The sequence below is a fragment of the Narcine bancroftii genome, chromosome 11, assembly GCF_036971445.1.
Source record: "Narcine bancroftii isolate sNarBan1 chromosome 11, sNarBan1.hap1, whole genome shotgun sequence".
Classification (NCBI taxonomy): domain Eukaryota; kingdom Metazoa; phylum Chordata; class Chondrichthyes; order Torpediniformes; family Narcinidae; genus Narcine; species Narcine bancroftii.
The window spans coordinates 104862276-104889333 of NC_091479.1; the positions used below are offsets into that span (position 1 = coordinate 104862276).

The 27058-nt window shown below is 45.4% G+C and overlaps 1 protein-coding gene across 1 annotated transcript in view; it reads left to right on the forward strand.

Moving 5' to 3' along the window:
• slc17a8 (solute carrier family 17 member 8) overlaps positions 1-27058 on the forward strand; it is a 59935-nt gene that overhangs the window by 13116 nt on the left and 19761 nt on the right. The window contains exons 4-8 of the mRNA XM_069904453.1: positions 3621-3739; positions 14907-15021; positions 20043-20130; positions 24598-24684; positions 25873-26015. Of these exons, the coding sequence (XP_069760554.1) occupies positions 3621-3739; positions 14907-15021; positions 20043-20130; positions 24598-24684; positions 25873-26015 (552 nt within the window). The remainder of the gene's footprint in view (positions 1-3620; positions 3740-14906; positions 15022-20042; positions 20131-24597; positions 24685-25872; positions 26016-27058) is intronic.

Here is a 27058-nt window from a genome sequence, read left to right on the forward strand (position 1 = left end):
TCTGTAAGGAGTTAGTCCGTTCTCCCTGTGTCTTTGTGGGTTTCCTCCAGGTGCACCAGTTTCCTCCCATCCTCCAAAAACGTACTGAATTGTACGGTAGATCAATTGGGTGACACGAGCTGAAGGGCTGAAAGGGCCTGTTACTGTTCTGAATGTCCAGATTTAAAACTCCTAGCCTAGAGAACACAATGACTATAGCCATTCCAAGAAATAATGTAGTGTAAGTGGGCAGTGTTCTACTACATTTGAGTGTGTGTGCAATGACAGATGAAGTGATAGCAGAGATGACTTTTACAGCAACTTTCTGATGAAATGACAAAAGGCCATCCAAGCCTTTTGCACCGAACTGTCAGAAACAGACGTCAATAAGCAAAAGGTAACGAACGGTCAAGAAAGGTAGTTATTTTGCTGCATTCTAATGAGCTAAAAGGCATCTACCTCAACCACTCTGCTAAATCCGCTAGGATTCTCCTAAATAGAATAATACCTAGTGTCGCCGAAAATGTTCTCCCAGAATCACAGTGCGGCTTTCGCGCAAACAGAGGAACTACTGACATGGTCTTTGCCCTCAGACAGCTCCAAGAAAAGTGCAGAGAACAAAACAAAGGACTCTACATCACCTTTGTTGACCTCACCAAAGCCTTCGACACCGTGAGTAGGAAAGGGCTTTGGCAAATACTAGTGCACCTCGGATACCCCCCAAAGTTCCTCAACATGGTTATCCAACTGCATGAAAACCAACAAGGTCGGGTCAGATACAGCAATGAGCTCTCTGAACCCTTCTCCATTAACAATGGCGTGAAGCAAGGCTGCGTTCTCGCACCAACCCTCTTTTCAATCTTCTTCAGCATGATGCTGAACCAAGCCATGAAAGACCTCAACAATGAAGACGCTGTTTACATCCGGTACCGCACGGATGGCAGTCTCTTCAATCTGAGGTGCCTGCAAGCTCACACCAAGACACAAGAGCAACTTGTCCGTGAACTACTCTTTGCAGACGATGCCGCTTTAGTTGCCCATTCAGTGCCAGCTCTTCAGCGCTTGACGTCCTGTTTTGCGGAAACTGCCAAAATGTTTGGCCTGGAAGTCAGCCTGAAGAAAACAGAGGTCCTCCATCAGCCAGCTCCCCACCATGACTACCATCCCCCCCACATCTCCATCGGGCACACAAAACTCAAAACGGTCAACCAGTTTACCTATCTCGGCTGCACCATTTCATCGGATGCAAGGATCGACAACGAGATAGACAACAGACTCCCCAAGGCAAATAGCGCCTTTGGAAGACTACACAAAAGAGTCTGGAAAAACAACCAACTGAAAAACCTCACAAAGATTAGCGTGTACAGAGCCATTATCATACCCACACTCCTGTTCGGCTCCGAATCATGGGTCCTTTACCGGCATCACCTACAGCTCCTAGTCCGCTTCCACCAGCGTTGCTCCGCTCCATCCTCAACATTCATTGGAGCGACTTCATCTCCAACATCGAAGTACTCGAGATGGCAGAGGCCGACAGCATCGAATCCACGCTGCTGAAGATCAAACTGCGCTGGGTAGGCCACGTCTCCAGAATGGAGGACCATCGCCTTCCCAAGATCATGTTATATGGCGAGCTCTCCACTGGTCACCGAGACAGAGGTGCACCAAAGAAGAGGCACAAGGACTGCCTAAAGAAAGCTCTTGGTGCCTGCCCCATTGACCACTGCCAGTGGGCTGATATCGCCTCAAACCGTGCATCTTGGCGCCTCACAGTTCGCCGGGCAGCAACCTCCTTTGAAGAAGACTGCAGAGCCCACCTCACTGTCAAAAGACAAAGGAGGAAAAACCCAACACCCAACCCCAACCCACCAATTTTCCCCTGCAACCGCTGCAACTGTGTCTGCCTGTCCCACATTGGACTTGTCAGCCACAAACGAGCCTGCAGCTGACGTTGTCATTACCCCTCCATAAATCTTCGTCCGCGAAGCCAAGCCAAAGAAAGAATGAGCTAAAAGGCATCTACCTCAACCACTCTGCTAATTCTTGATCTGCACTTAAATGTCTGAGCTGGGATTCCTTTTTGACCCAGAGTGCTACCAGCTGAGCCACTGGTTGAGACTTTAATCAGGATTAAGTTTCTGCCTTGATGAGGCAAGGACACAGAACAGGCTGCAGATGGTGGAATCTGGAGCAAGAAGCAACCTGCGGGAGGAACACAGCAGGCCCATCGGCATAAGACCATAAGATATAGAAGCAGAAGAAGGCCATTCAGCCCATCAAGTCTTCTCTGCCATTCCATCATGAGCTGATCCATTGTCCCACTCAGCCCCACTCCCCTGGCCTTCTCCCCATAACCCTTCATACTCTGACTATTCAGAGCCATTAATCTCTGCCTTAAATACACACAACCTGGCCTCCACACCCATTGGCGGGAACAAATTCCAGAGGTTCACTGCTCTCTGGCTAAAGAAATTCCTCTGCATGTCTGTTTTAAATGGGCACCGTTCAATCCTGAAGTTGTAAAAGTACAATGCTAGAGAAACTCAACTGGTCAAGAGTGTTGTGTTTTTACTTCAATCATGGTGCCAGCAAAATTTCGTGTTTTAATCCTGAAGTTGTGTCCTCTTGTCATAGGTCCTAGCATCAGTGAGAAGAAAGGAATGGTCCATGTTTTGGGCTGTATCCTTTCATCAAGACTGAGATTGTAGAGGGGACAGAGCCCGTAGAATGATTTGCAGGAACTTTCACCGAACCTTCAGTGAATGAGATGTATAAACCAAACACGTTTTAGTGGCCTGGGCTTTGAGGGTGAGAATTCCAGTGACCATGCCTGTCATCGTCAACATTGTTTCCCCAACAGGAACTTCCATCCAGCTCATATCTTCTCCCAGACCTTTGACCACCAGTACTGAGATGGACAAGTTCTAGCAGGCGTCTGTGTCAAAGCACTCATGTGCTCTCCTTGCCAATGCTGTTGGCTCTCCCAACATGAGAACAAAGTTGCCTTTAAATCCTGGAGCTCCTAATTAACATCGTCTTGACCAGCTGGACTGCAGTGCTCAAGGTGGCAGCTTATCGCCACTTTCTCCAGGGCAAGAAGGTATGGCCAACAAATGCCACCTTTGCCAGCAACACCCATATCCCACAAATGAATGGGAAAAAATACATTAAACTGCGTTGACAGCTTACTGCTGTAAGTTATCTGAAAACATTCTCAATTTATCTTGTTTGGGAAGTGATTCATGTAATCTAATTTGCAGAACGTAATCGAGGTTTCAAGATGATCGTTCAGACGTGACACAGGCCTGCTAATATCTCAGAATGGGTTGAAGACATGAAAGGGAAAGCCCTTGGTGTGTGAGTCATGGGGACGGGTAAAGAGGAGCTGTCTGAAACTGAACAGGCAAGAACAAGGCAGAGCTTATAAATGTCACTGTGTTTTTAAAATTCATTTACTCTGGCCATAATGAGATTTACCGTGATGCCAGAGAATGGCTGCTGTTAACGTGGGCTGCAGCTGGCTCATGGATGAGCAGGTGGGGCTGCAGTCTCCACCAACACTCATTGATCTAATTCATCAATAACATGGATTGCTGACATAACAAGAGCTGCAACAACCCCATTCCTTTCTCTCTTTTCAGAAACCTCAGTTCAACTGGAACCCAGAGATTGTGGGTCTGATCCATGGCTCCTTCTTCTGGGGTTATATTGTAACTCAGATCCCAGGGGGATTCATCTCCAACAAGTTTGCTGCAAACAGGTAGGAGGTTTGTGACGGAAATCAAATTCCTCAAATGGTCTGTGGTGGACCAGTGACTGTGGCTAAAATACTGGATTCATAATTCAGGGACATGAACTCAAACCTTGCATTAACCTAGGAAGGGTACAGAGAAGCTTCACCAGAATGTGGCGGGGAATGGAGGCCTTGAATAATGTGAGACTGGAATATGCTGGGACTTTTCTCCCTGCAGCACAGGGGGCTGATGAGAGGTTTATAAAATCATTAGGGACATGGATAAATAAATCATCTATTTCCCCAGAGTAGCTGAATCTAAAACTAGAGGGCGTAGATTTAAGGTGAGAGGGGAAAGATTTGAAAGGGACCTGATGGGACCTTCCTTGCACCAGAGGGTGGTGGGTGTGTGGAACCAGCTGCCAGAGGAAACGGTAGAGGAAATTCTTACATTCAATAAATATTTAGCAGGTATGTGGATAGGAGAGGTTTAGAGGGATATCAGATGAACTCAGGCAAATGGGACTAGCTTGGTCAGCATTGACAAGATGGGCTGAAGGGCTGGAGAACTCTAAAAATAATTATTTACAGCACAGTAGAAGCTGATTTCAGCCATTAAAACCAGTGCTGCCCAATTATACCCAATTAACGTGCAACCCTGTATGTTTTGGAGGGTGGGGGAGGTAACCCACACAGACACTGCAAGAACTTACAAACTGCTTACATATGGCGTGGGATTCGAACTTGGGTCAGTACTATGCTAATTATGCTGCCCTGTGACTAGCTGCAGCTACCGGAAGAAAATCTGTCCCAACGCAAGGAGAAAAGGAGTAGAGGCAGAGGTAGGCCATTTGGCCACCCATGCTGGCTCCAACATCCAGTAAGATCATGACTCCACTCTCCCAGAATAACACCAAATCCCATGATGCCCTCAATATCTACATCCATTGATCTAAGCTTCAATAACCCTCTCAGGTAGGGACTTCCAGGGGTCTTGTGCTCTTGGTGAAAATATTTTCTCGTCTTTATGTGGTATCAGAAGTGGTGACCATAACTCTTCTGGGCCCATTGTTGTTCTTCAGGGAAGGAAGTCTGTGATTCCTACCTAGCCTCCTGTACATGTGGATCAATCTTGGAACAGTTAAAGGAAACCATTTTAACTCCCTACCTAGCACCAAGGGAACACCTTCGCTTTTATCAACCTCTCCTTTCCCAAGGCCAATTAAAGATCAACAGTGTGATGCCATCTTGTGCTCCCAGTTGCAAGCCATTTCAACTCCCCTCCTTATTCCCACACAAAATGGTCTGTCCTTAGCCTTCTCCACTGTCACAATGAGACTAAACTCCAACTACACAAAAGCCTGCAGATGTTGGGGTTTAGCGCAATACCCCTTGTGCTGGAAAAACTAAGCAGGCCACACAACTTCCAGTGGAAATAGGTAACGAACATTTCAGGCCTGAGCCCTTCATCAGGAATTAGAGGAACAACACCGCAGAATCCCCCTGGGCAGATAACAACCCAATGGCCAAACATTGAATCCTCTAATTCCAGCTAATCTGCAGTATCTCAGTCTCTTTCTCTGCCCTGACCTACCCAGGACTTCTCTCACACATTGTTCTTTCTACCACCCCCTCCACCACTGCCTGTTCCCAGCTTCTTTCTCCACTTGGTTCCAATCACTGACACTCTCTGCATCCCCTCCCCTCATTTCCCATTTATTCCCTTATTTCCCATTTATTCCCTCATTTCCCATTTAATCCCCCATCTCACCCTTACCTGCTCTATCTCCACCTCCCAAGAGTCTTCCCAAGAGACTACAGATGTTGAATCTGAAGTAAGAAATGACCTACTGGAGGCACTCCATGAGTCATGCAGAAAACCCACCCTGATTTCGTTTTGATTTGTACTTTACCAGTTCATGAGTAGCTGTGCTGAGAGTGAAAGAGGGGAGAGAAAGAGAGAGGAGAGATGGGAGAGACAGAGATGGGGAAAGAGGAGAGACAGAGAGAGAGGAGAGAGAGCTGAAGAGAGTGAGACAGGGAGAGTTAGAGCCAGAGGGAGAGAGGGAACCAGATGGAGAGATGGAAGGGCATAGACAATGAGAGAAAGATATTTACAGAAGGTGAGAAAGGATGATAGAGACAGAGAAGGAAAGAGAGGGGAAGATTAAATATAAGTAGACAAAAATAGATAAATTGAGAAAGAAAGAGAGAGTGAGAAAGAGGATTGTAATGCGGTGGGGAAAATGAGCTTTGGGGTTATTGACTCTCAACTCTGTTCATCCCCAGGCTTTCAATTCTATGCCAGTCTGCGTTTAATTGAATTAAATATAATTAAGCATCGTATTGCACTGCACAAGCCCACAGCTCTCGTTATGGGACTTTTGGTCACGGGATTAGTATTAGTCCCAGGTTTTTTTGTGGCCACCAGAGAGAGAGACAAGCTGGGGTTCTGGTTTGAGCCTGCGATCACTTCCAGTAACAATGCCACGCCCCCTCAGCACAGCACCGAAGCATCCGCTGAGATTTATTAGCAGAAACCTCTGGAGTGGAATTTTCAGAATGGAAATGTCACCTCTTTTGACACATCTCAGGTTGAGGAAAATGCCACAAACACAGCCTTGCAAATTTAAATGAGATTGTGTTTAGTCCCTCTCCTTCTGCAGTGCGAATGTCTTGAAGCCACTCGTTGACAGAGAGAGCCTCACCCATTTCCAACCTTTCCATTCAGTGAAACCTTTTTCCTCTCCACTGTGTGTCATTCGCTGCCAGCACTGGGTTTAGTGACTTTTTCATGTTCACTTTGTGCATGACACCTTCTAATAATCTCTGCACTGAGGACAGCTCAGGAACAATTTCATATGGGGATGTGTTACAGTATAGATCGGTGGTAGAATCAAATACAATCACAGCACAATATGTTGGAGAGGGTTTTAGACAAATACTTTATTTTTGAAAATTTTATTTTTCAATTTTTCAAAAACAAACAGTATCACATTTGAAAGAACAATTATTTTTAATGTATTTTCTTTTAATATAATTCACTTCTCAGATACAAACACTATGTCAGCTTACTTGTAATTTCCTTCCTTCTCCCCAGAATTTGGAAAATTAAACAACAACTAAAACAATTAAAGTGAAAAAATGGTAAAGAGAAATTCAGCGTCTAATTGCCTTCCACTCTTTGAGGGGCTTTGCTGCTGTTGTCTTGATGTATTTTGTTGGCTTTTTAGAACTGTGGGCTGTTGTTATCACTGGGCACCAGAGTGTTCTAGATAAGATTGCCATATTTTGGCAAAAATATTGTACTTATTTCTTCAATTACATGTTATTTTCTCTATGGGCACACAGTTGTGCATCTCCGTGGACCATCGAGTGATGAGAGGGGGGAGTCAGACCTCCAAATGATGGCAATGGATTTTTTTGCTACTGACAGGGCAATGTCTACAAATTTAATTTTGAATTTAGTTTAGGTTTCCCAATAAATACAGTTCTGGATCCAACAGGAAGTCTGTTCCCGTAATCCTAGTTAATATATGAGATAATTCCAACCAAAAGGGTTTCACCATCACACAGGTCCATGTGGGGTGTATAAAGGTACCAATAATCTAACCCACATCAGAAGCACATTTCCGATATCTCTGATTTTCCTTTATGTAATTTTTGTGGGAGATAGAATTGGTGCAAGAAATTATATTGTACCCATCTTAGTTGGGCGTTGATCACCGATGTTACACTTTCCCTACATTAATCTGACCAATGCACTTTATCATTCATTGTTCCCAAGTCCGTCTCCCACTTCTTCCTCGACATTTTCAGGCCCAGTTTTGGACTCTCACTTTGAAGTACAAAGTACATTCTGGATATAAATTTGGGAACACCTCCCCCAGCTGAAGTAGCCCTTCCACCTCATTCCCTTCAGGTGGGGTCATAGTGGGGCCCAATTTTTCCCTCAGGAAGGATGTTAACTGGAGAAAGTAGTGAAAGGTTCCAGTAGGCAAATCGTATTTATCCTTCAGTTGTTCAAAGGACATGAGCTATCTATTCTCATAGCAGTCCTCAACAGATCCCCTTTTGGTGTCAAATATCCAGAATTTTGTTACCTAAATTCATAGGCATTAGTTCATTACGTATTAAGGGTGCTGGTTTTAGACAGATACTTGAATAGGCAAATCATAGAAGAACACAAAATTAATGTGGGCAAGCAGGATTAATGTAGATGGGCGAAGGGTTGGCATGGCATGATAACGAGAATGAAGTTATTGTCATACACATTGTACAATGAACATTGGCATCAACATTCTTACCTGCTGAAGAGGAACGGTTTAAAAAACAACTAAAAGTGTATACTTAATTAAAAAGAGATAATGAATCAAAAAATAGATGGATAATTAATATTCAGTTATCCTAGTGCAACGGTGACTTATCAATAGTGCAGACAGTTGGCGCTGTCCCTGTTTCGATGGTGGGGGGGTTCAAGAGCCTGATAGCTGTTGGAAAGAATGTCCTTGAACCCAGAGATGCAGGTCTTCAGGCTTCTGTACCTTATGCCTAAAGGGAGCAGTGAGAAGAGGTTGTGACCAGGGTGATGGGGTCCTTTAAGAAGATGGCTGCCTTCTTGAGGCAGAGCCTCCCACACAGTGACTGCAATGGACAGGAGGTCGGGGCCTGTGATGGACCTGGCTATGATTGTTACCTTTTAGAGCTGTTAAGGGGCTGTCCCTGTGGTGTGTGACAACTGGGTCAGCAGGTGTGGAGTCACATGGCAGCCAGGCCAGGGAAGGAGGGCAGACCCTCCCTCTCTGTGGGGGATTAGTGAACCGGACATGAGCTTCCAGACTATGACCCAGTAACTTCATGATCACCATTACTGAGATTAGCTCATTCATCCCAGATATGTCTCACTGGGCAACTTTCCATTTCCCAGCTGCTGCTCAGGGATTTGAGTCCTGTTTTGAGCTCGGTGCTCCATCCAGCCACATACCCATTCTGCTACCACGCTGTTAACTCACCTGCAACAAAACAGTTGTATACGGGGAGGAAGTGCTTGATCACAGCAGCCACACGCAAACAGTGGCTTATCCATTCCTTTGTCAAATGATATGTCCCTTGTAAGGTGAGCCATCTGCTGCTTGGGCCATTAATTATTAATTTCCCCCCCCCCCCCCCCCCCCCGCCCAACCCCTTTTATCCCTGGCCCAGACTGAGAAATATTCAGGTATTGCTCACAGAAACTTTAGCATAAAAGCAGAGCAGGGTTTTCGATTGGTAGTTACCAGCTGAGATTTTTTGATCACGAATGGCTCTGATAAATCTGTAGAATGAAATGCATAAGGACAATGGGAAATGTAATAACAATACGGTTTGCTTTGGCAAGGGATAAGTGTACACTGGAAAATCCACCTCGGACTAATTAGCGGTCAATGGAATGGTGGAATATGATACTGATAATGCCATCTTCGGTGAATCAGCATTGAAACCTTATCAGCTTTTCCCAGCTCACAATGTCTCTCATTGTTATAAAGCACAGTAGATGCAGCAGGAGGTCCTTGGTAGTGGATGCCCTCATTTCCCATCTTGGTGTCCTCCACACCCTCACCATTCCTGATGCTTTCCATCTGGACGTTCCACCAGATCCGGAGCATTCCAGCTGTCCTCCTTGCAAGGAAGAGGTTGCTGTTATTGCCTCTGGGTGGGATCTGGTGTTGGACCCACCCATCACATGGCAAGGGCTCTCTCAACCAACCCTTCACAGCTTAAACACTTTGTCATGGTCATTCCATTTGCATAGTGACTTACCCTCAGGGAGGGCGCTGGGTATCAGGAGGATGAGGGAGATGAAAACACTGCAGGTATTAAAAGAGGAGAGAGATCATTCAAAGGATTTGGGAATGCAGGACAGGAAGCTGGAGTTGTGTCCTCTAGATCCCCTATGATCATGTTGAATGGTGTGGTAGGATAGAGGGACCAGGAAGCTGGAGTTGTGTCCTCAGTTTGCATAAACCTGATGATCGCAACTTTTCTTCATTGTTTAACAATTTTATCCAGTGTCAGGAATTTACGTCCTCCCCAATTCCCCCTCCCCAACTCCCCCCTCCCCAACTCCACCCTCCCCAACTCCACCCCTCCCCAACTCCCCCTCCCCAACTCTACCCCTCCCCAACCCCCTCCCCAAATCTACCCCTCCCCAACCCCCTCCCCAACTCCCTCTCCCCAACTCCCCCAACACCCCAACTCCCCCTCCCAACTCCCTCCTCCCCAACTCTCCCCTCCCCAACTCCCCCCTCCCCAACTCCCCCTCCCAAACATCCCTCCCCAGCTCTACCCCTCCCCAACCCCCCTCCCCAAATCTACCCCTCCCCAAATCTACCCCTCCCCAACTCCCCCCTCCCCAACTCCCCCCAAACACCCCAACTCCTCCTCCCAACTCCCTCCTCCCCCAACTTCCCCCTCCCCAATTCCCCCCCTCCCCAACTCGCCCTCCCTAACTCTACCCCTCCCCAACACTCCCCCCTCTCTAACATTTACCCACTTCCCAACACAATCTAACCCCAAAATGAATTAAATCCTCAACATCAACACAATTCCCAACCCTTATCCACTGCCAGGAACACTCCCTTCCAAGCATGGAGCCACTCCCCAAAATTAATCCAATCTCCACCACGACCCATTGTCAAAACAGAAAACTGCGGTTACCAGAAATACAGAATCAAAACTAAACTCTCTAGATGGGAAGGGGGATGTCTCTGATCAGACAATTGTCGCTGCATCTTTACAAGCTTCATTAGAACAAAGCCTAGGAACATGGTTGACTGTCAATGCTCTTCTTCAGCTCAGGAACATGTCATAGACGCCAATGTTTCAATGTCATCATATCCCAAAAATGCATAAATAAATAAGGAATGTTCTGTGCTTTTTTTTGTAATACCTCAGTCAAGGGTTTCCGTTAAACCTGCTGTCACTTCTTCCCCTGGTCAGAGTTAAGGCTTTTGAGATGAATGTGTCATTCTACCATGTCCACCAGGTGGTAGTGTGAACAGTCAAAGTGCAGATACATAAGGAGACTGCAGCTGCTTTCAACCTTCTTCTGAACCTCTTGAGGTTGATGTTGAGATTGTATAAGACGTTGGTGCGGCCTAATTTGGAGTTCTGTGTGCAGTTCTGGTCGCCTAATTATAGGAAGGATATAAACAGAGTGGAGAGAGTGCAGAGAAGGTTTACCAGAATGTTGCCTGGGTTTAAGCATCTGGAGTATGGGGAGAGATTGGACAGATTGGGTCTTTATTCTTTGGAGCGTAGAAGGTTGAGAGGGGATTTGATAGAAGTATTTAAGATTATGAAAGGGATAGACAGAATGGATGTGGATAGACTATTTCCGTTAAGAGGAGGAAGGTTTAAAACAAGAGGACATGAGTTAAGAATTAAGGGGCAGAGGTTTAGAGGTAACATGAGGGGGAACTTCTTTACTCAGAGAGTGGTAGCTGTGTGGAATGATCTTCCGGGAGAAATAGTGGCGGCGGAGTCAATTGTATTATTTAAGAAAAGGTTGGACAGGTATATGGATGAGAGGAAGATGGAGGGTTATGGGCATTGTGCAGGGAGGTGGGATTAGAAAGGGGTGTTTGGTTCGGTGCGGACTAGAAGGGCCTAATGGCCTATTTCCGTGCTGTAATTGTTATGTTATGTTATGTTATGTTAAGGATTTCAGCCTTCCACAGATGCTGCCTGACCTGCTTGAGCTCCTCCTGCATTTTGTGTGTTGTTCCTTTTATCCCACTTCCCCTCATTTGTAACCCCATTCCCACACAAGGAGGCAGCAAGCCAAGTTCTTTGTCATCCAATTGCACAAGTACCATCCGACGAAACAGTGTTCTCCGGTCCTCAGTGTGAAATACGCAATCACACAACCAAACAAACAATACATATACAGGACAGGTATTTCAGCTACAAAAATAAATGAATAAATATTGCTTCATGAATATGAGAGTCTCAGATGGTTAGTGTGAAGTCCAGTATCCAATTACAGAGAGGAGTGTTGAGTCCCCAGTGAGGACAGCTTCTTCACCAGGGTCTGGGAAATGATCGTATTAAACACCAAGCTGAAGTCAATGAACAGCAGCCTGGCATTTGAGGCATTGTTCTCCATGTGGGCCAGGAAAGAGTGAACTGACAAGGCTATAGGATCGTCTGTGTAACAGTTTCTTCTACAGGCGGATTGGTATGGGTCCAGCATCTCTGGACCCTTTGACGCATCTTTGATGCGTTCCATCACCAGATTCTCGAAGCATTTCATAATGGTGGAGGTCAGGGCCACAGGACGGTAGTCTTTGAGGCCTGTTATTATCGCCCTCTTGGGTATTAGGATGATGGTGGCTGTCTTGAATCCTGTGGGAATGATGAACTGCTGCAGTGAGGTGTTGAAGATGTCCGTGAAGACCTCCATCAATTGGTCTTCACTGACCTTCAGTACCTGATCAGGTATGATGTGTGGGCTCCTCATCTCAACCTTGGCTATGCAGAGGGCCTGTTCATTAGGGGGACATGGAGCTTTCTTCCACGTCATTCAAAACAGGAAACACACAGGCCCTGTACACCCCAAATCCCCAACAGGAACTAATGGGTGAGTGGAAAACACCTCAGTGATTGAAGAAGGAGGAGGAGGTGACCCTGCAATGCTGAGCTCAGGGAAGATGGAGGGGCTCAGGTGGGAACGCAGGCTTGACATGATGCAAATGGTGAAAGTGAGCCTTCCCATGGCTGAGACCCTCTCATCCTGGGAGAGGGAGCCTGTTCCCTCACATGCTCTGTCCTCCTCAGCCTGGGGACGAGTTGAACAGTGTCCAACTCTGTGAAGTGTGTTAGAATGAAGGGACACGGACTCACCTTTAAATTCTAAACATTTGGGTCATTTTCCAGTCAAGGCCTGAACTGGACCTGGAGTATTTGACACTGCAGTGTGTGAGAAGTTAAGAAAGGGTTAACCAGACCAGTACCACTCCAACTTTGTGCAACGTCCTGGAAATTGGGCACCCAAGGCACAGGGACTGGAAATGAACCTGAGAAGGTCGCCCTGCCTGCTGGAGGTCCAAGGAGAATGGGAATTGTTCGGCAATGTGAACCTGGAGGGATTCCCGATGCCTCAGTGCATATCGAGTATGGGGCAGCTGAAGGCAGGTGTTCAACTTTGAACTCTGACTAGATGTGGCCAAGAGTGTCCCCATGTCATTTGAGCACTAATGGGAAGCAACGCAACATCTGGACATCACCAAGGAGGCTCCCACCTTGTTTCCTAACTAACACACAGTGGTCACTTGAACATAAGGCTTGCTACATTTCCTGCTGCAGTAGTAGCTGCAGAAAGTTCCATGTGACACTGGTGAACTGATATCACTAACATTGCCACAAAATGCCTCATTAGTATTAGAACATAGAACAAACAATGTTACAGCATAGTACAGGCCCTTCGGCCCCTGATGTTATACTGACCTAGATATTCCTACAAAAAAATGAAACCCTTGTTACCTTGTAACCCTCTATTTTACTTCCATCCATGTGACTATCTAAGAGTCTCTTGAGTGCCCCTAATGCTTCAGTCTCCACAACCACCCCTGGCAAGGCATTCCAGGCACCACAACTCTCTGTGTAAAAAAAAAACCCTGACTTCTCCCCTAAACTTTCTTCCCTTCACTTTAACACAGATGTCCTCTGGGGTTTGCTATTAGAACCATACAACATTACAGCACAGAAACAGGCCCTTTGGCCCTTTTAGTCTGTCCTGAACTATTTTTCTGCCTCGACCCACTGACCTGCACCCAGTCCATATCCCTCCCATCCACGTACCTGTCCAAATTCTTCTTTAATGTTAAAATTGAATCCGCATTCACCATTTCAGCTGGCAGCTCGTTCCACACTCCCACCACTTTCTGTGTGAAGAAGTTCCCCCTCATAGTTCCCCTAAATCTTTCCCCTTTCATCCTTAACCCATGTCCTCTGGTTTGTATCTCACCTACCCTCAATGGAAAAAGCCGACCTACATTTACTCTTCCCTTCCCCCTCATAATTTTAAATACCTCGATCAAATCTCCCCTCAAAGTCCTAACCTGTTTAAACCTTTCCCTGTATCTCAGTTCCTGAAGACCAGGCAACATCCTAGTAAATTTTCTCTGCACTCTTTCTATCTTATTAATATCCTTCCTGTAGTTAGGTGACCAAAACTGCACGCAATCCTCCAAATTTGGCCTCATCAATTCTGTTCCTATGATATAAACTCCAGCCAATAATCTCTTAAATCGAATGGAATTGTTTCTGGTCATGTGATATAATGAAAAGCTTGGCTTTGCATACCATCCAGGTCGGTCAACCCATATTTGAGCAGTGCAATAACCAAACTAAAGTGCAGGATGTGGTGCCATAGAAAGTCAAAGAGGTTCAGTGTTACTGGGACAAAATGAAGAAAGGTCAGGGGTATCATTTTTTATCGACCTGGAGTCCATTGAAGAATCTGATAATAGCAGAAAGGAATCTGGAGGTTAAACAAGAAAATCCACTTCCCTACATCTCCTGTGGTAGATTTGCATGGACTCTGCATCAACCCTGTGATGAGCTCTCAGTCAGCAAGACTTGGTGTGTAAGCAAGTAATTAACCCCTTCAATCCCAAGTTTGCTGATTTTATGAGAAATTAAATTCTGAGTTATTCTCATATTAATTGTCGATATTCATGAAATCATGATCCCCAAATCTCCATTGATTTACCACACAATGGCAATGCATCCCACCTGCTAGCTACTGGGAAACAACTGGAGACTTCCGACTATACCTAACAGATGCTGGTTGGCATTAGGGCTGATCGAGTAGATTTAAGTTTCACCCACGGTCTGAATGGGGACAAAAGCAGTGGTTTCATGTCGGTGATGAAAAGTCACAGAGTGATGATAGTTTGCTTTGTCTAAATGAATCTCACAGTGCAGGTCATAGCAGGAATGTCTTGCTGTAGGTAACCATATGAATCTTTGTATGCCATGATGTGAATGTCGCAGTTTGGTTAGCTATGTGAAAGTCTCAGTATAGGCCATCACAGGATTTAATTAGTGTGCAATGTTTTCTGGGAAGAACTCATGCTTGACAACTAAAATGAATGAATATATCTGTACTCCACAATATTTTCCAACTCATTTCTCTGTGCTTTTATCCCAGGGTTTTTGGAACAGCTATATTTTTGACCTCAACATTGAACATGCTCATCCCATCAGCGGCAAGAACCCACTTTGGTTGCGTCCTGTTTGTGAGGATACTTCAAGGACTGGTGGAGGTATGGTTTGAACCCCACTGTCACAGTGGGAGACCTCAAACACCAGATGTGAAACAGGATGGATGGGCTGCAGTGGTCCCTGAGCCCACACCATTATTCAACAACAAACTTAGAATAGTTGGAAAAGCTCAGCCAGTCAGTCAGCATCTGTGGAAGAGAAACCTGAAAATTCAGGGAGAGGAAAAGGAGAAAAGAATAGAATGGGAAGAAAGTTAGATATGGCTCTGTGGCAGGGCTGGAGTAGTCACAGTGGGCTCCAAAAGTGAATTGAAGGAGAAGGTTGAAGTTGTTTCTGCTACATCAGTGAAGCAGAAAATATCAATTCTGTTAAAGTAAAAGAATGTGTTGTCTGAAAATTGAGGGAGAATAGTGGGATTCAGGGCAAATGATGGGCTCGTTCTTTCCACCATTACATTCCTCTGCAGGGAATCTCCTTGTCTCCACTGATCCCACATTGAGGGGAACACCTTGAAGTTCTAATGGGTGATTTAAACTTGGATTTGGACAGCTAGATTTGTGGTTGAGGACAGGTTGCAGGAGGTTTCTCTAATGTGTCAAATTCATTGCAAAAGTGCAAGGTGCCCTGAGCCCTTTGTAAAGACACCCTTGACATGTGTTGGGGGTGCTCGTTATTAGTTAAATGTGCTTGATACATATTGTAATACAGAAAAATCCTTGATATCCTGCACTTATGGGATTGGTGGATGCCGCTAAAGTGAATTTTCTGGTTGCTTGAGATTGTTTGTTGAGTGATTGGTGAGCTAACAGCGAGACGAGCCAATTGTAAACTTTCGTATTTTTTACCTATTCATTTTCCGCAATTATTTTGCCAGCTTGAATTTCGGATAACAGGATTTTACGGTACTGCACCTTAATTAATGTCAAACCAATGTTCACTGTGGTACAGTTAATCTCCCTGCATGCAAGTGTAAAGAGCAAATTAAATTACTCATCTCTCCATATCAAACTCACTGATCAATCATTTAAAATTAAGAGCTTGTTTCAATTCAGTTTAAGGCGTCTGCAGTGTTAAATAATGATAAACTCAATCTTATTCTTGCCAAAGGAACTAAGGCACCATTGTCTGATCTGGTAACCTTCATTATCTTTTTCATGATGTTATCAGCAGTTTCTGAAAATCCAGGGTGATATAATCCAGGCAATTAAATGCAATAAAATGATATTTAGTCAAATGACTGTACATTTCACCATTCTCCTGGGGATGTTCCTTCCTGGTCTGCAGAGGTCTGGAAGTGAATGGGAAATGGGTCTGAGGCTATACATTGGGACGTCGGTAGGACCCCAGGTGGAAGATGTTGAATTGGAGCTTCGAGCCTTTGAACACACTTGAGAGCAATAGCTTGTAGGCCTCAAGCTACATTTGAGCTCTGGAGCAACCCTGACATCACGAGTACCTGCAGATTACTTGAAGGAGTATCCTAACATCTGCAGTGGCCTTGAGCTTGCTCCATAGTTCCCAGGCTAATTTGTGGAATTAGAGACCCTAGGCCAAATCCCAGCCGTGACTTTCTACTCGGAAGGACCTCAGCCGAGAGTAGGCCAAGCTAAGGCTGGGCAATAGGCAGATGAGAAACATTCCTTTGAATCATGTTGTTGATGTGGGTCAAGGCAAATGTATACAAGACAGATAATAATGGAAACACTCAACAGGACAGGGGAGCATCTGAGTAGAGAGAAGTAGAAATACATTTTTATATTTATCACTTTTATCAGAAAATGTTGGAAGTCTAACTTGCTTTCCTTTGTGGAGGTGATTCACCAAGATGTTGCCTGGGTGTTACTTTAGTTTTGTGAAAAGTTTGGATAGATTGGGACTGGGTTTTCACTGAAGCGTGGTAGGCTGTAGGGTGACCTGATATCTTGTTGAAACATTTCAAATGTTGAAAGGCTTAGGGAGAGTAGATGTAGAAAGGTACATGGTGGGAGGATCTAGGACAAGAGGCACAACTTCAGGATTGAAGCACATCCACTTAGAACAGAGATGCAGAAGAATTTCATCAGCCAGAGGGAGGTTTGTGGAATTTGTGGCCACAGTTGGCTGTGGAGGCCGGGTCACTGGGTATATTTAAGGCAAAGATTGATAGGTTCTTGATTAGCCAGAGGATCAAAGGTTATGGGGAGAAGGCCAGGGAGTGGGGCTGAGTGGGAGAATGGATTAGCTCATGATTAAATGGCAGGGCAAACTTGATGGGCTGAATATCTTATGGTATCCTATATCTTATGGTCTTGTCTATTACCACTTTTACATAGTGCTTGAAATCCAGTTATTACCCGCATTTGGAGCACTGTAAATGCATTGAAGGTGGATGGGGGCGGGGGGGGGGGGGGTCCTAAATTTACCCAGCTTCCATTCGCCAAGGTAGGTAGTATGAGAGGTGGAGCATATTGATGTGGGACCAGTCTAAAAGGGCGAGCCGTGTTGCCACGCTGCTGTGCTACTCGTCCCGTCTCTTTTGCTTCAGGAAGCCGGCTTGCAGTGTAAAAGGACCCACGGACCCAGCTTCCAGACGTGGGTCATGTATACAGCAATAACGTGGGTTTTCGGTGTTATTGCTGAAAGAGGCATAAATAGGGTAGAATCTTATTGGAATGAATCAGAATTTATTATCATGAAGAAGTCACAAAATTTGTGGTTTTGTGACAGTATTACAGTGTGAACATTTATATGAACCACCTTACAAAATAAATAAAACATAGTGCAGAAAAAGTCAAAATGAGGCGGTGTCTGTGGTTCACTGATTATTCAGGAATCTGATGGCAGCGGGGAAGAAGCTGCCCTTGTGCTGCTGAGTGGTCGTCTTCAGGATCCTGTACCTTTTTCCCAATAGTATCAGTGTGAAGAGAGCATGGCCTGGGTGATGGGGGGGGCGGCCGTGAGGATAGAGGCTGCTTTCTTGTAGATGTCCTCGATGGAGTGAAGTCTGTTGCCCATGACATCGCTGCCTGAGTTAACAACCCTCTGGAGTTTATTCTCACAAAGTATAGCGAGCCTTCTTTGTAATTGCATCAACATGGAGGCTCCAGGACAGTTCCTCGGAGATGTTGATACCCAAGATTTTGACCCTCCATTAATGAGGCTTTGATGAGGACTGGATCGTGTTCCCCTGACTTCCTCCTGAAGTCCACAATCATCTCCTTGGTTTTGCTGACGTTGAGTGCAAGGTTGTTATCGTGACACCACTCAATGAGCTGATCGATCTCCCTCCTGGACGCTTTCTCATGGCTGTTTGTGATTCTGCCGACAACTGTGGTGTCATCGGCAAACTTGTAGATGCCATTGGAATTGTGCCTGGCCACACAGTCATGAGTGTGTAGTGAGAACGGCAGTGGGCTTAGCACACATCTTGGGGTGCGCCTGGGTTGATAGTCAGTAATGGTGAGGATTTAAAAAAACAAAATGGATTGGTTTTAAGGTAAGAAATAGGAATTAATGGGGGAATTAAATTAGCACCTGGAGGCAAGAAAAATAGAGGGTATAAGGATTATGTAGGGAAGGGTTAGCAAAGGTAGGCACAAAATCTGGGCTGAAGGGCCTGCATTGGTCTGGAACGTTCGTGGAATTGATGTTCTATGGGATCAAGGGTAAGATTTTTTTACACGGAATAATTGATATCTGGGAGGTGCTGCCAGACGAGGGGATAGAATCAGACATAATCTCCATGGGCCAAAGGGCTTGCTTCTGTGCTGTACAACTCAATGACTAGAGAGTAATGGGAAAGTCTCTGATAGGATCAATCCAGATGAGAGAGACCTTATTGATGTTTGGAGGTATAAACAGGAGTTTAGATTTATTGGTGAACCTGTCCATGCATCCAGAACATCTTGAAATAAGCATGGCTAAGGAATGGGCCCTGACCCTGGCCTTGCTTCTTCCCAGGTTGCTGAGGACAGGGAATGTTGAATGGGAGGAAGCTCCATGCGGTTCCAGCTCCAGCAGAGACTTTACAGAAACAAGCTTCATCTCCGCTGTGGTACAGCAGGTTTAGCTGTGATGATGAGATTCTTGAAAGGAATCAACAGGTAGTCAACAATAAACTGTTCTGGAAATCAAAACATATCCTTAATGTGAGTTGTGGAAAGGTACAGAACAGAAACAGGCCCTTCAGCCCTTTGAGTCTATGTTGACCGTCAAACACTCAGGGGACGTGTGAAGCCAGCTTCCATGGAAAACATGCATGGCTCCCTCCATTAAGCAGTCTCTACTGAAGGTAATAGAGCTTGGCATCCTTAGGGATTTGGAACCAAGGTGGGAGCTTGGAGTTGAGAAACTGAGCAGCCTGGATCTCATCAAAGGACACAACAGGCTCCACTCACTCCCCATGCCCCACTGGAGTCCTACAGCACTGAAGGGGGCCATTCTGCCCTATACGATAGATTGGCTCTGAAGACATTGCAGAGGAGGTTCACCAGAGGAGACAGTGAGTTGCCTGAGACTGTACTCATTGGAGTTTCGAGGCCTGAGGGAGAAATCTTCTAGAGAAATATAAAATTATGAGATGAATGGATAAGATAAAAGTAGGGAGGTGCTTAAAATTCAAATTCGTTATCATCTGAATTTTATATGTACAACTAGATGAAACAGCGTTTCTTTGGACCATGGTGTACACACAATGCACAGCACCTAATTACATATTTACATAAAAGATATAATTTAAAATAAATATATATAAAAACTTTAGGATCATTTAATTGGTCACAGGCTGCAGGAAGAAGCTATTTCCCAGCCTGGCAGTCTTGATTTTGATGTTCCTAAACCTCCCTCCTGATGTTTATGGATCAAAGATTCTGTGTGCTGAGAGGAAAGGGCCCTCAATAATTCTTTGTGTCATCAGTTCCAATCAGTGCTATCCCACAGCCCTGAAACACTTGCCTTTCGGGCAGATGTAGAGCAGTGCCTTCTCCCTTGCCAAGGGTGTGTCTCGTCCAGGGTGGTGGTAGATGACACTCTTAGAGTAACACTGCTGTGCAACGGTTCTTAATGGCAGTTCTTCTTTTTACAGGGAGTTACCTACCCAGCATGCCATGGGCTGTGGAGCTTCTGGGCCCCACCGCTGGAGAGGAGCCGATTGGCCACCATATCATTCTGTGGTTAGTGCCTCTGTTCTTACTATCATTTATTAGTTCCTCTCGAAGCCATGATGGAGTTAATAGATGATGGTTGGTTGGTAGGGGTGTGGGGTGGGGCATCAGAAGGCAGTTTGCCCTTCGAAAGGCTCTCACAGGTTTGGGAGATCATGGTGCGGTTTTCCAGTGATGCATGCCATTACTTCCTGTTGGAGAAAATGAACCAAGAGGTTCTGAGAGTCTATAGTAGGTGGGGAGACTTGCTTGGCAAGATTTAATGGCAGATGAGTGAATGCATTAGCGTTGAGATGGATTGCTGAGAAAATGTCATGTTGTTTCTGGTAATTCACCCATTCTTTGCCTCGCATTATTTATTTGTCTCCTCTTCTAATTAACCACTAATTCCCCACTTTGTTTCTCCACCATTTTTCTGTCCTTGGAGACACACGAAGGACTGCAAGGGCTGGAGTCTGGAGTAACACACAATCTGCTGGCAAGAACTCAGTGGGTCAAGCAGCAGCAGTGGGAGAAAGAGAATGTACTGACAATAACCAGACCAGCCGTGCGAGTATAAGACAGCTTTCATAAACTAATATGGACACTAAGAGGCCTTGTCTCTCTGCAAGATGAACCTGGAAGGAGAGACTGTAGCTCAGGACTGCTTTAGAGACAAGGTCACCGGGATGACCCCTGGGTATTACCCCTGGGTAATTACATATCACCACAGAGAATGGTCAATCTTTGGGGCCAAAATCCGTCTGGATTGTATTTGGCTTCAGATTCCAGTGTATGCTGCCTCTCATGTGCTTCCATTTCACCACAGTGCTGCCCAGATCAGAGGGTGTGACCTATGGCATCTTGGGCTGTTTTCTCTGGAGCGTCAGAGCCTGAGGAGAGACCTGAGAGGTTTATAAAGTTATGAGAAGCGTAGATAGGGTGGATAGTCAGAATCTTTTCCCAGGGTAAAAATATGTCACATTCCAGAGGACTTGTGTTTAAGATGAAGGGGTGTGGGAGCAATGCTTAAAGGAAATGTGTGGAGCAAACATGTTTACACAGAGCGTGGTGGGTGACTGGATCAGGCTGGGAAGCAGGTACAGTAGTAGGGTTAAGAGGCTCCTAGATAGACACATGGGTATGCAGAGGATGGAGCCACATGGATCGTGAGCAGGCAACATCATTTTAGTTTATTATGGGCATTATGTTCAGCACAGACATGTGGGCTAAAGGGCCTGTTCTTGTGCTGTACTGTTGTATATGTACAACAAATACCAATCTATACTCATCTAATTTGCTAGCACTTGGCCCCCAGCTCTCTATCATTTGGTCATGAGGTAGAGCTAGCATGTTTTTGTGTTGTCCGAAGACCCTAGGGTTCGAATCCTACTGGCTGCTCAAAAATTTAAATTCAGTTAAGCAAATCTGTAGAAAAAAACTAAATAGTTTGTAAACTTCTAATCTTACAAGGTGAAAACAATCTGCTCTGGCTTGTGTACGATGCAAGAGTCACAAGGAGACATCAAGGGTATGTTGTTTTACACAGCGTAGTGGATGTTTGGAATGCATAGCCAGGGGTGGTGGTGGAGGCTGGTATAATAGGGACATTTAAAAGACTCTTGCTCAGCCACATGGTGGCAAGGAAAATAGAGGGTTATGGGTGTGAGGTAGAGAAGGTTTAGTTTGTAGAGTAGGTTTATATAGGTCGGCACAACACTGTATTGTGCTGTAATGTTCTAACAGGCCAACAAACCTCCAGACATGAGGACCTATGAGAATGGTCGTCACTGCAACGGATACATCCTGCTGGAAGAACTCAGTGGGTCAGGCAGTATCTGTGGAGGCAAAGCGATGGTGAACGTTTTGGGTTGAGATCCTGCTTTAGGACTGAGGGTGAAGAGGGAAGATAGCGTAGATAATGATTGTCTATGCTGGTTGAGGGAAATATTGATTAGGACACAGGAGGAATTCCCGTCCTCTGTAGAATCTTTTGTTCCAGCCAAGAGGTCAGGTGAAGCTTCAGTTAAACCTCATCTGAATACAGACCCTTAACAAAAGAATACTTTCTCAGTTTGGCTCCAGTTCACGTGAGTCTAGAAGTGGGGGACTAGCAACAAGATTTGAGGGAGTACGATTAGGAAAGAGATGAGGAGGAACTGCTTCTCCCAGAGAGTAGTGAATCTGTGGAATTCTCTGCATAGGAAGCAGTAGAGGCTATCTCACTGAATGTAAGGAATGGATAGAATGGTTGAGAAATAACAGATTATAGGGAACAGGCATGTAAGGGGAGCTAAGCCTAGGACCACGATCCCATTGAATGATGGAGCAGAGCCAGTTTCCTTGTGATCTTCTGCTGCTTGGGGTGGCATGTGATGGCACGAGAACCTTCTGATGTTGGAGATGGAGTGTGTGACCCATGGCATCATGGCTGGCACCAGAATCCCACACCAGAACATCTCAGTCTTTTCACGTGAATGGAAATTCTGCACTGCATGGCACAGATCCGTGGGAAGCAAGAATTCAGAGAACGGAAAGAGCCGGCAGCCTGGTGATGTTATCAGCTCAGCCATTTCTATGCAGCACCGTCTGATGACAGAATGCAACTGTACTCTTCATTTCCACCCTGTGTTCGATCTGCCGACATGAGGTAAATGTTCACCTGGTAACTGGTATCTGATGGAACAGACGTCTGTTGCTATGGAGACATTAATATTGCTTCAAAAAAGAAGCTCTTGATACATCCATTGCACGTGTCACAAGGAGAGACTTCCAATGTAATCAGCTCTGTCAGAGCAGCCAGCCATGGAACTGTTTTGAAGTTATAGAGTTGTGAAATTTAAAGATATAATATTGTCCTTTGCAATTATGAAGGAACTTTATTTTTTACGCGATAAACCTGAGGTCATCCTAAACTCTCTGCGATCTTGACTTGCACAAAGGAATAGGGAATAGAGTTGGGTAGAAGATCAGCCCTGATGTTGATGAATGTTATTTACCATGAAAAATCTAACTAGAATTTTACACAGTAGGGGAATGAAGAGATATGGGGAAAAGGCAGGTCGGTGGAGACGAACCTATCATCAGATCAGCCGTGATCACATTGAATGGTGGAGCAGGCTTGATGGGCCAAATGGCCAAATCCTGCCCCTCTTTCTTATGTTCTTAATGACAGCGCAGAGTTGAAGAGCCAAATGTGTTGCCCTGCTTTTATGTTCCCTCATTAATCCAGCTCACACATCATTTAAGTAACAGCTTTGCTTCTCAAATCCTTCTGGTTTGTAGATCGCTCATGGTCTTGCCCCTCTTTCCCTTGATAGTTCCTCTGGCCCTATCGAGATCTCGGCCCTTCTCCAAATCAGAGCTCTTGATTATCTCAATCATGCCACCTCTGACAGCTGTGCCTTCAGCTGCCAACATCTTAAGCTCTGGAGGTAAAATATGAAAGTTTGCAGATACTGTGGTTGAAGTAAAAACACGATGTTGGAGAAATGTCAAACAGTGTCCTTTATACAGCAAAGATAAAGATACATGACCCACATTTTGGGCTTCTGTATCTTTATCTTTGCTATATAAAGGACACTGTTTGACCTGCTGAGTTTCTCCAGCATCATGTTTTTACCTTAAGCTCTGGAATTCCCTTCCCAAAACTTATCTTGACCTTTTCCTTCTAGTTTAAGAGTTTCCTATCTGTTGATCATTTCTCCCTCCTGGCCTCTTTTCTCCTTGTATGTTTTGGCATTAGTTTTCATTGTTAGCTAATATTCTGTGGAATGTTTTTGGTGTCCCGGGCACGATGTCATCAGGGAGGAAAGGGACATATTTTCACCAAGATTCTCAGGGAAGTGGGCCATCTGTTCTGCAGGGAGAATAGGTAGCTAGAGCTCTTCTCCTTCAAAGAGGGAACTTAGAGGTTATGTTCTAAATTGTGGATGGTATTGGCAGACCAAATACTGGGACATAGTCTCTGTCTTTGGGGGTTGAGGCTGGGATGAGATTTATTGTCCATCCCTTAGTGTCCAGGATCTGATGCCATACCAGAGTCTGCCACATTGGTGGGGTCACGTACATCCCAGCCCAGGTAAGCATGGCAGATTTGACTAGAGTGAACTCCAGAGGAGGTGGTGGCAGCTGATATACTTGCAACATTTAAAAGGCATTTGGACAGTTGCTTGAAGAGGAAAGGTAATGTGGCCTAATGCATGTGAAAGGGGTTAGCATCATGAACTATGGGCTGATGTTCTCCAATTCGATGATTTTATAGCAACCTAGTCAGCTCCACTTGCCTTTCGACAAAGCTGTGGTCGGACAGTGTAAGCTTCAATATTCCCAGCTGCTGATCCTGCTCGGTGAAAATTCACCCAGTCTTTCCCCATCTAACATTTCTAGAGCCCCACCCCCTACCATGGAGCCTACAAGGATAATTGGTCACAGCATAGGCTTCTTTCCCCAGGGAATGCTGGCTTGCTCTCATCCTTCATTGTGTATCCTCCTCAGGTTCCTACGCAGGGGCAGTTGTGGCCATGCCACTCGCTGGATTTTTGGTCCAATATAAAGGCTGGTCTTCTGTCTTCTATGTTTATGGTAAGTCTTCTCCAGAAGGACCCAGGATTTGGCTGCTTTTTCTGAAATGTATCCAATTACTTGTGACTAATCAGTTCGTCAAGAGTAATCTCCCCAGCAAGGTGTGAAATGAAAAGAGATGCCATGTTGAAAAGTTCCCATCACAGTCCCTGAAGTTAAAGGAGTAACTTTTGTGTCACAAGAGGCCAGGCAGAGCCCCTATTTAATATTTCAACTGAAAGTCAGCACTCCCTCAGAATTGTGCTTCAGTGCCAGCATGGAAGTTTGTACCTAAGTTCTGGGGAGGGACTTGAATCCACAATCTTTCAACTGAGAAGAGAATGAGAGACCCACGTTCCACAATTGAAGCAACTTGTGCAAGAAGAGTATTCCAGTTGAGAGGCTGGGTTGATAGATGTAGAAATAGAGGGAGACATGCTGAGTGGGATTAAGTGGTTAGCATGAGTGGGGAAGGGTGTTAAAGAAGTGGAATATGATGGTTTGAGGGAAGATTTTAATTAATTCTTCAATTTTCAGAACATGGACTGCTGGGAAGGCCAGAATTTATTACCTTTCCCTAATTGCCTTTGAGAAGATGGTAGTAAAGGTGGGGTGAGGGAGAGAGTTCCAAGATTTAGATGCAGTTGCAGTGAGGGTCTTCCAGTATAGCTCCAAGTCAAGATGATGCTTGATGTAGAGGTGAAGGTTGATGGGTGGTGTTTCCCTGCACACAAAACCCTTATCTGTCGGTGGAAGTCATGGGCTTGGTGGTGCTGATGGAACAGGAGCCTTGTCATTCACTAAGGGGGACAACTCTGCCAGCCCGGGATAGGGCTATCAAGGCCATTCTGTGAGAGCTGCCGGCTGCCATAGCAGTGACACCACAGTGGAATTCTGTGCTGGTGGTGATAGGTCTCCTGGCGGAAGACTGACAGGGCCACACTGGGACAGCCTGGCCAAACAATTGTAAGCAGCAGAGAATCAGCCATGATCAAACTTCAAGGGCTGTAAAACACGAGAGTCTGCAGACACCATGGCTGAAGTAAAAACACAATGTGCTGTTGAACCTCAGCAGGTCAAACAGTGTCCTTTATTTAGCAAAAGATAAAAAATACATAACCGACGTTTCGGGCTTAAGCCCTTCATCAAGAACCTCACAGGCTGCCATCCATCTCAACAATGTGTCCCGCTTCCCTTCCAATTTTCCAGGTATTTTTGGAATGGTATGGTACATATTTTGGCTGCTCTTCGCCTACCAAAGTCCAGCAAAGCACCCGACGATAACCAGCGAAGAGAGGACATACATTGAGACCAGTATTGGGGAGAGAGCATCTCTAATTAATGCCACCCAGGTAAGCCAGCAGGCACTGGGCATGTTGGCCACAGCTCTGTGGCCTGAGAATCTGCAACGAAGCATTGAGAACCCTTCTCACTGTTTAGCTCTAACCCTTTAACGTGCTACACCTGCAAACAGGTGTGGGAACATTGTGGTGGCACATTACACTGGCACCAGGGTCAGATGAGAGAGACTGTAGATGCTGGAATCTGGAGCACTAAATAACCCAAGACCGTGGATGCTGGTCCAACAGCTAATGTCCTCAGACTGCTCAAAGAACTTCAGCAGATCTTTTAGGCAAAATTTGGCCTTGAACCAGGTGAGGATTTACTCTGATATGGGGTGGGAGATGTTTGGTCAGAGAGGGGAGTTTGGAGGATGAGGGGAAGGGTGGGAGCTTTAAGGAGGCTTAGGGTTTTGATAGCTGAAAATAGAGTGGCTGAATTCAGGGATGACCCAGGGGCCAGAAATGGAAGGCTTGTTCAGTTACGAGACAGTCAGGGGATATTGTGGACCAATATGAACCCCAGTTGTCCTGACATCTTGACCAACCGTGGACCTTTTGGTGAAGAGGCTCTCACAATACTGCCAGGATTTGGACCCAGCAACAGAGAGAGAGAGTCACACACTGTTCAGATTGGGGGGCGGAGGGGGGCGGGGGAACACACGTAGATATCCATTCCAAAAGGATAATAATGATCTGGTGCTTTCTTACCCCTGTTACTGGGATATGGCATCATTTGCTTGAATGTTAATTCCTCAGTTGCTATGGGGATTTAACTTTGTCTGGACCTGGGGTCCAGGTTGTGGATTCAACTCAACCACAATACAGTAAAATCCCTGTTATCCAGAATTCAAGCAACTAGCAAAAAAAATTACAGAAAATAAATAAAAAATATGAAAAGTTTAAAATTGCTACCCCCCAGCAGTTAGATCACCAAACACACAACACACAATCTCAAGCAATTGGAAAATTCACTTACCCAGCATCCCCATTCTCATAAGTGCCGGATACCGGGAGTTTTATGTACTACATTTCTGCTGGTCTGGGGAAGATCA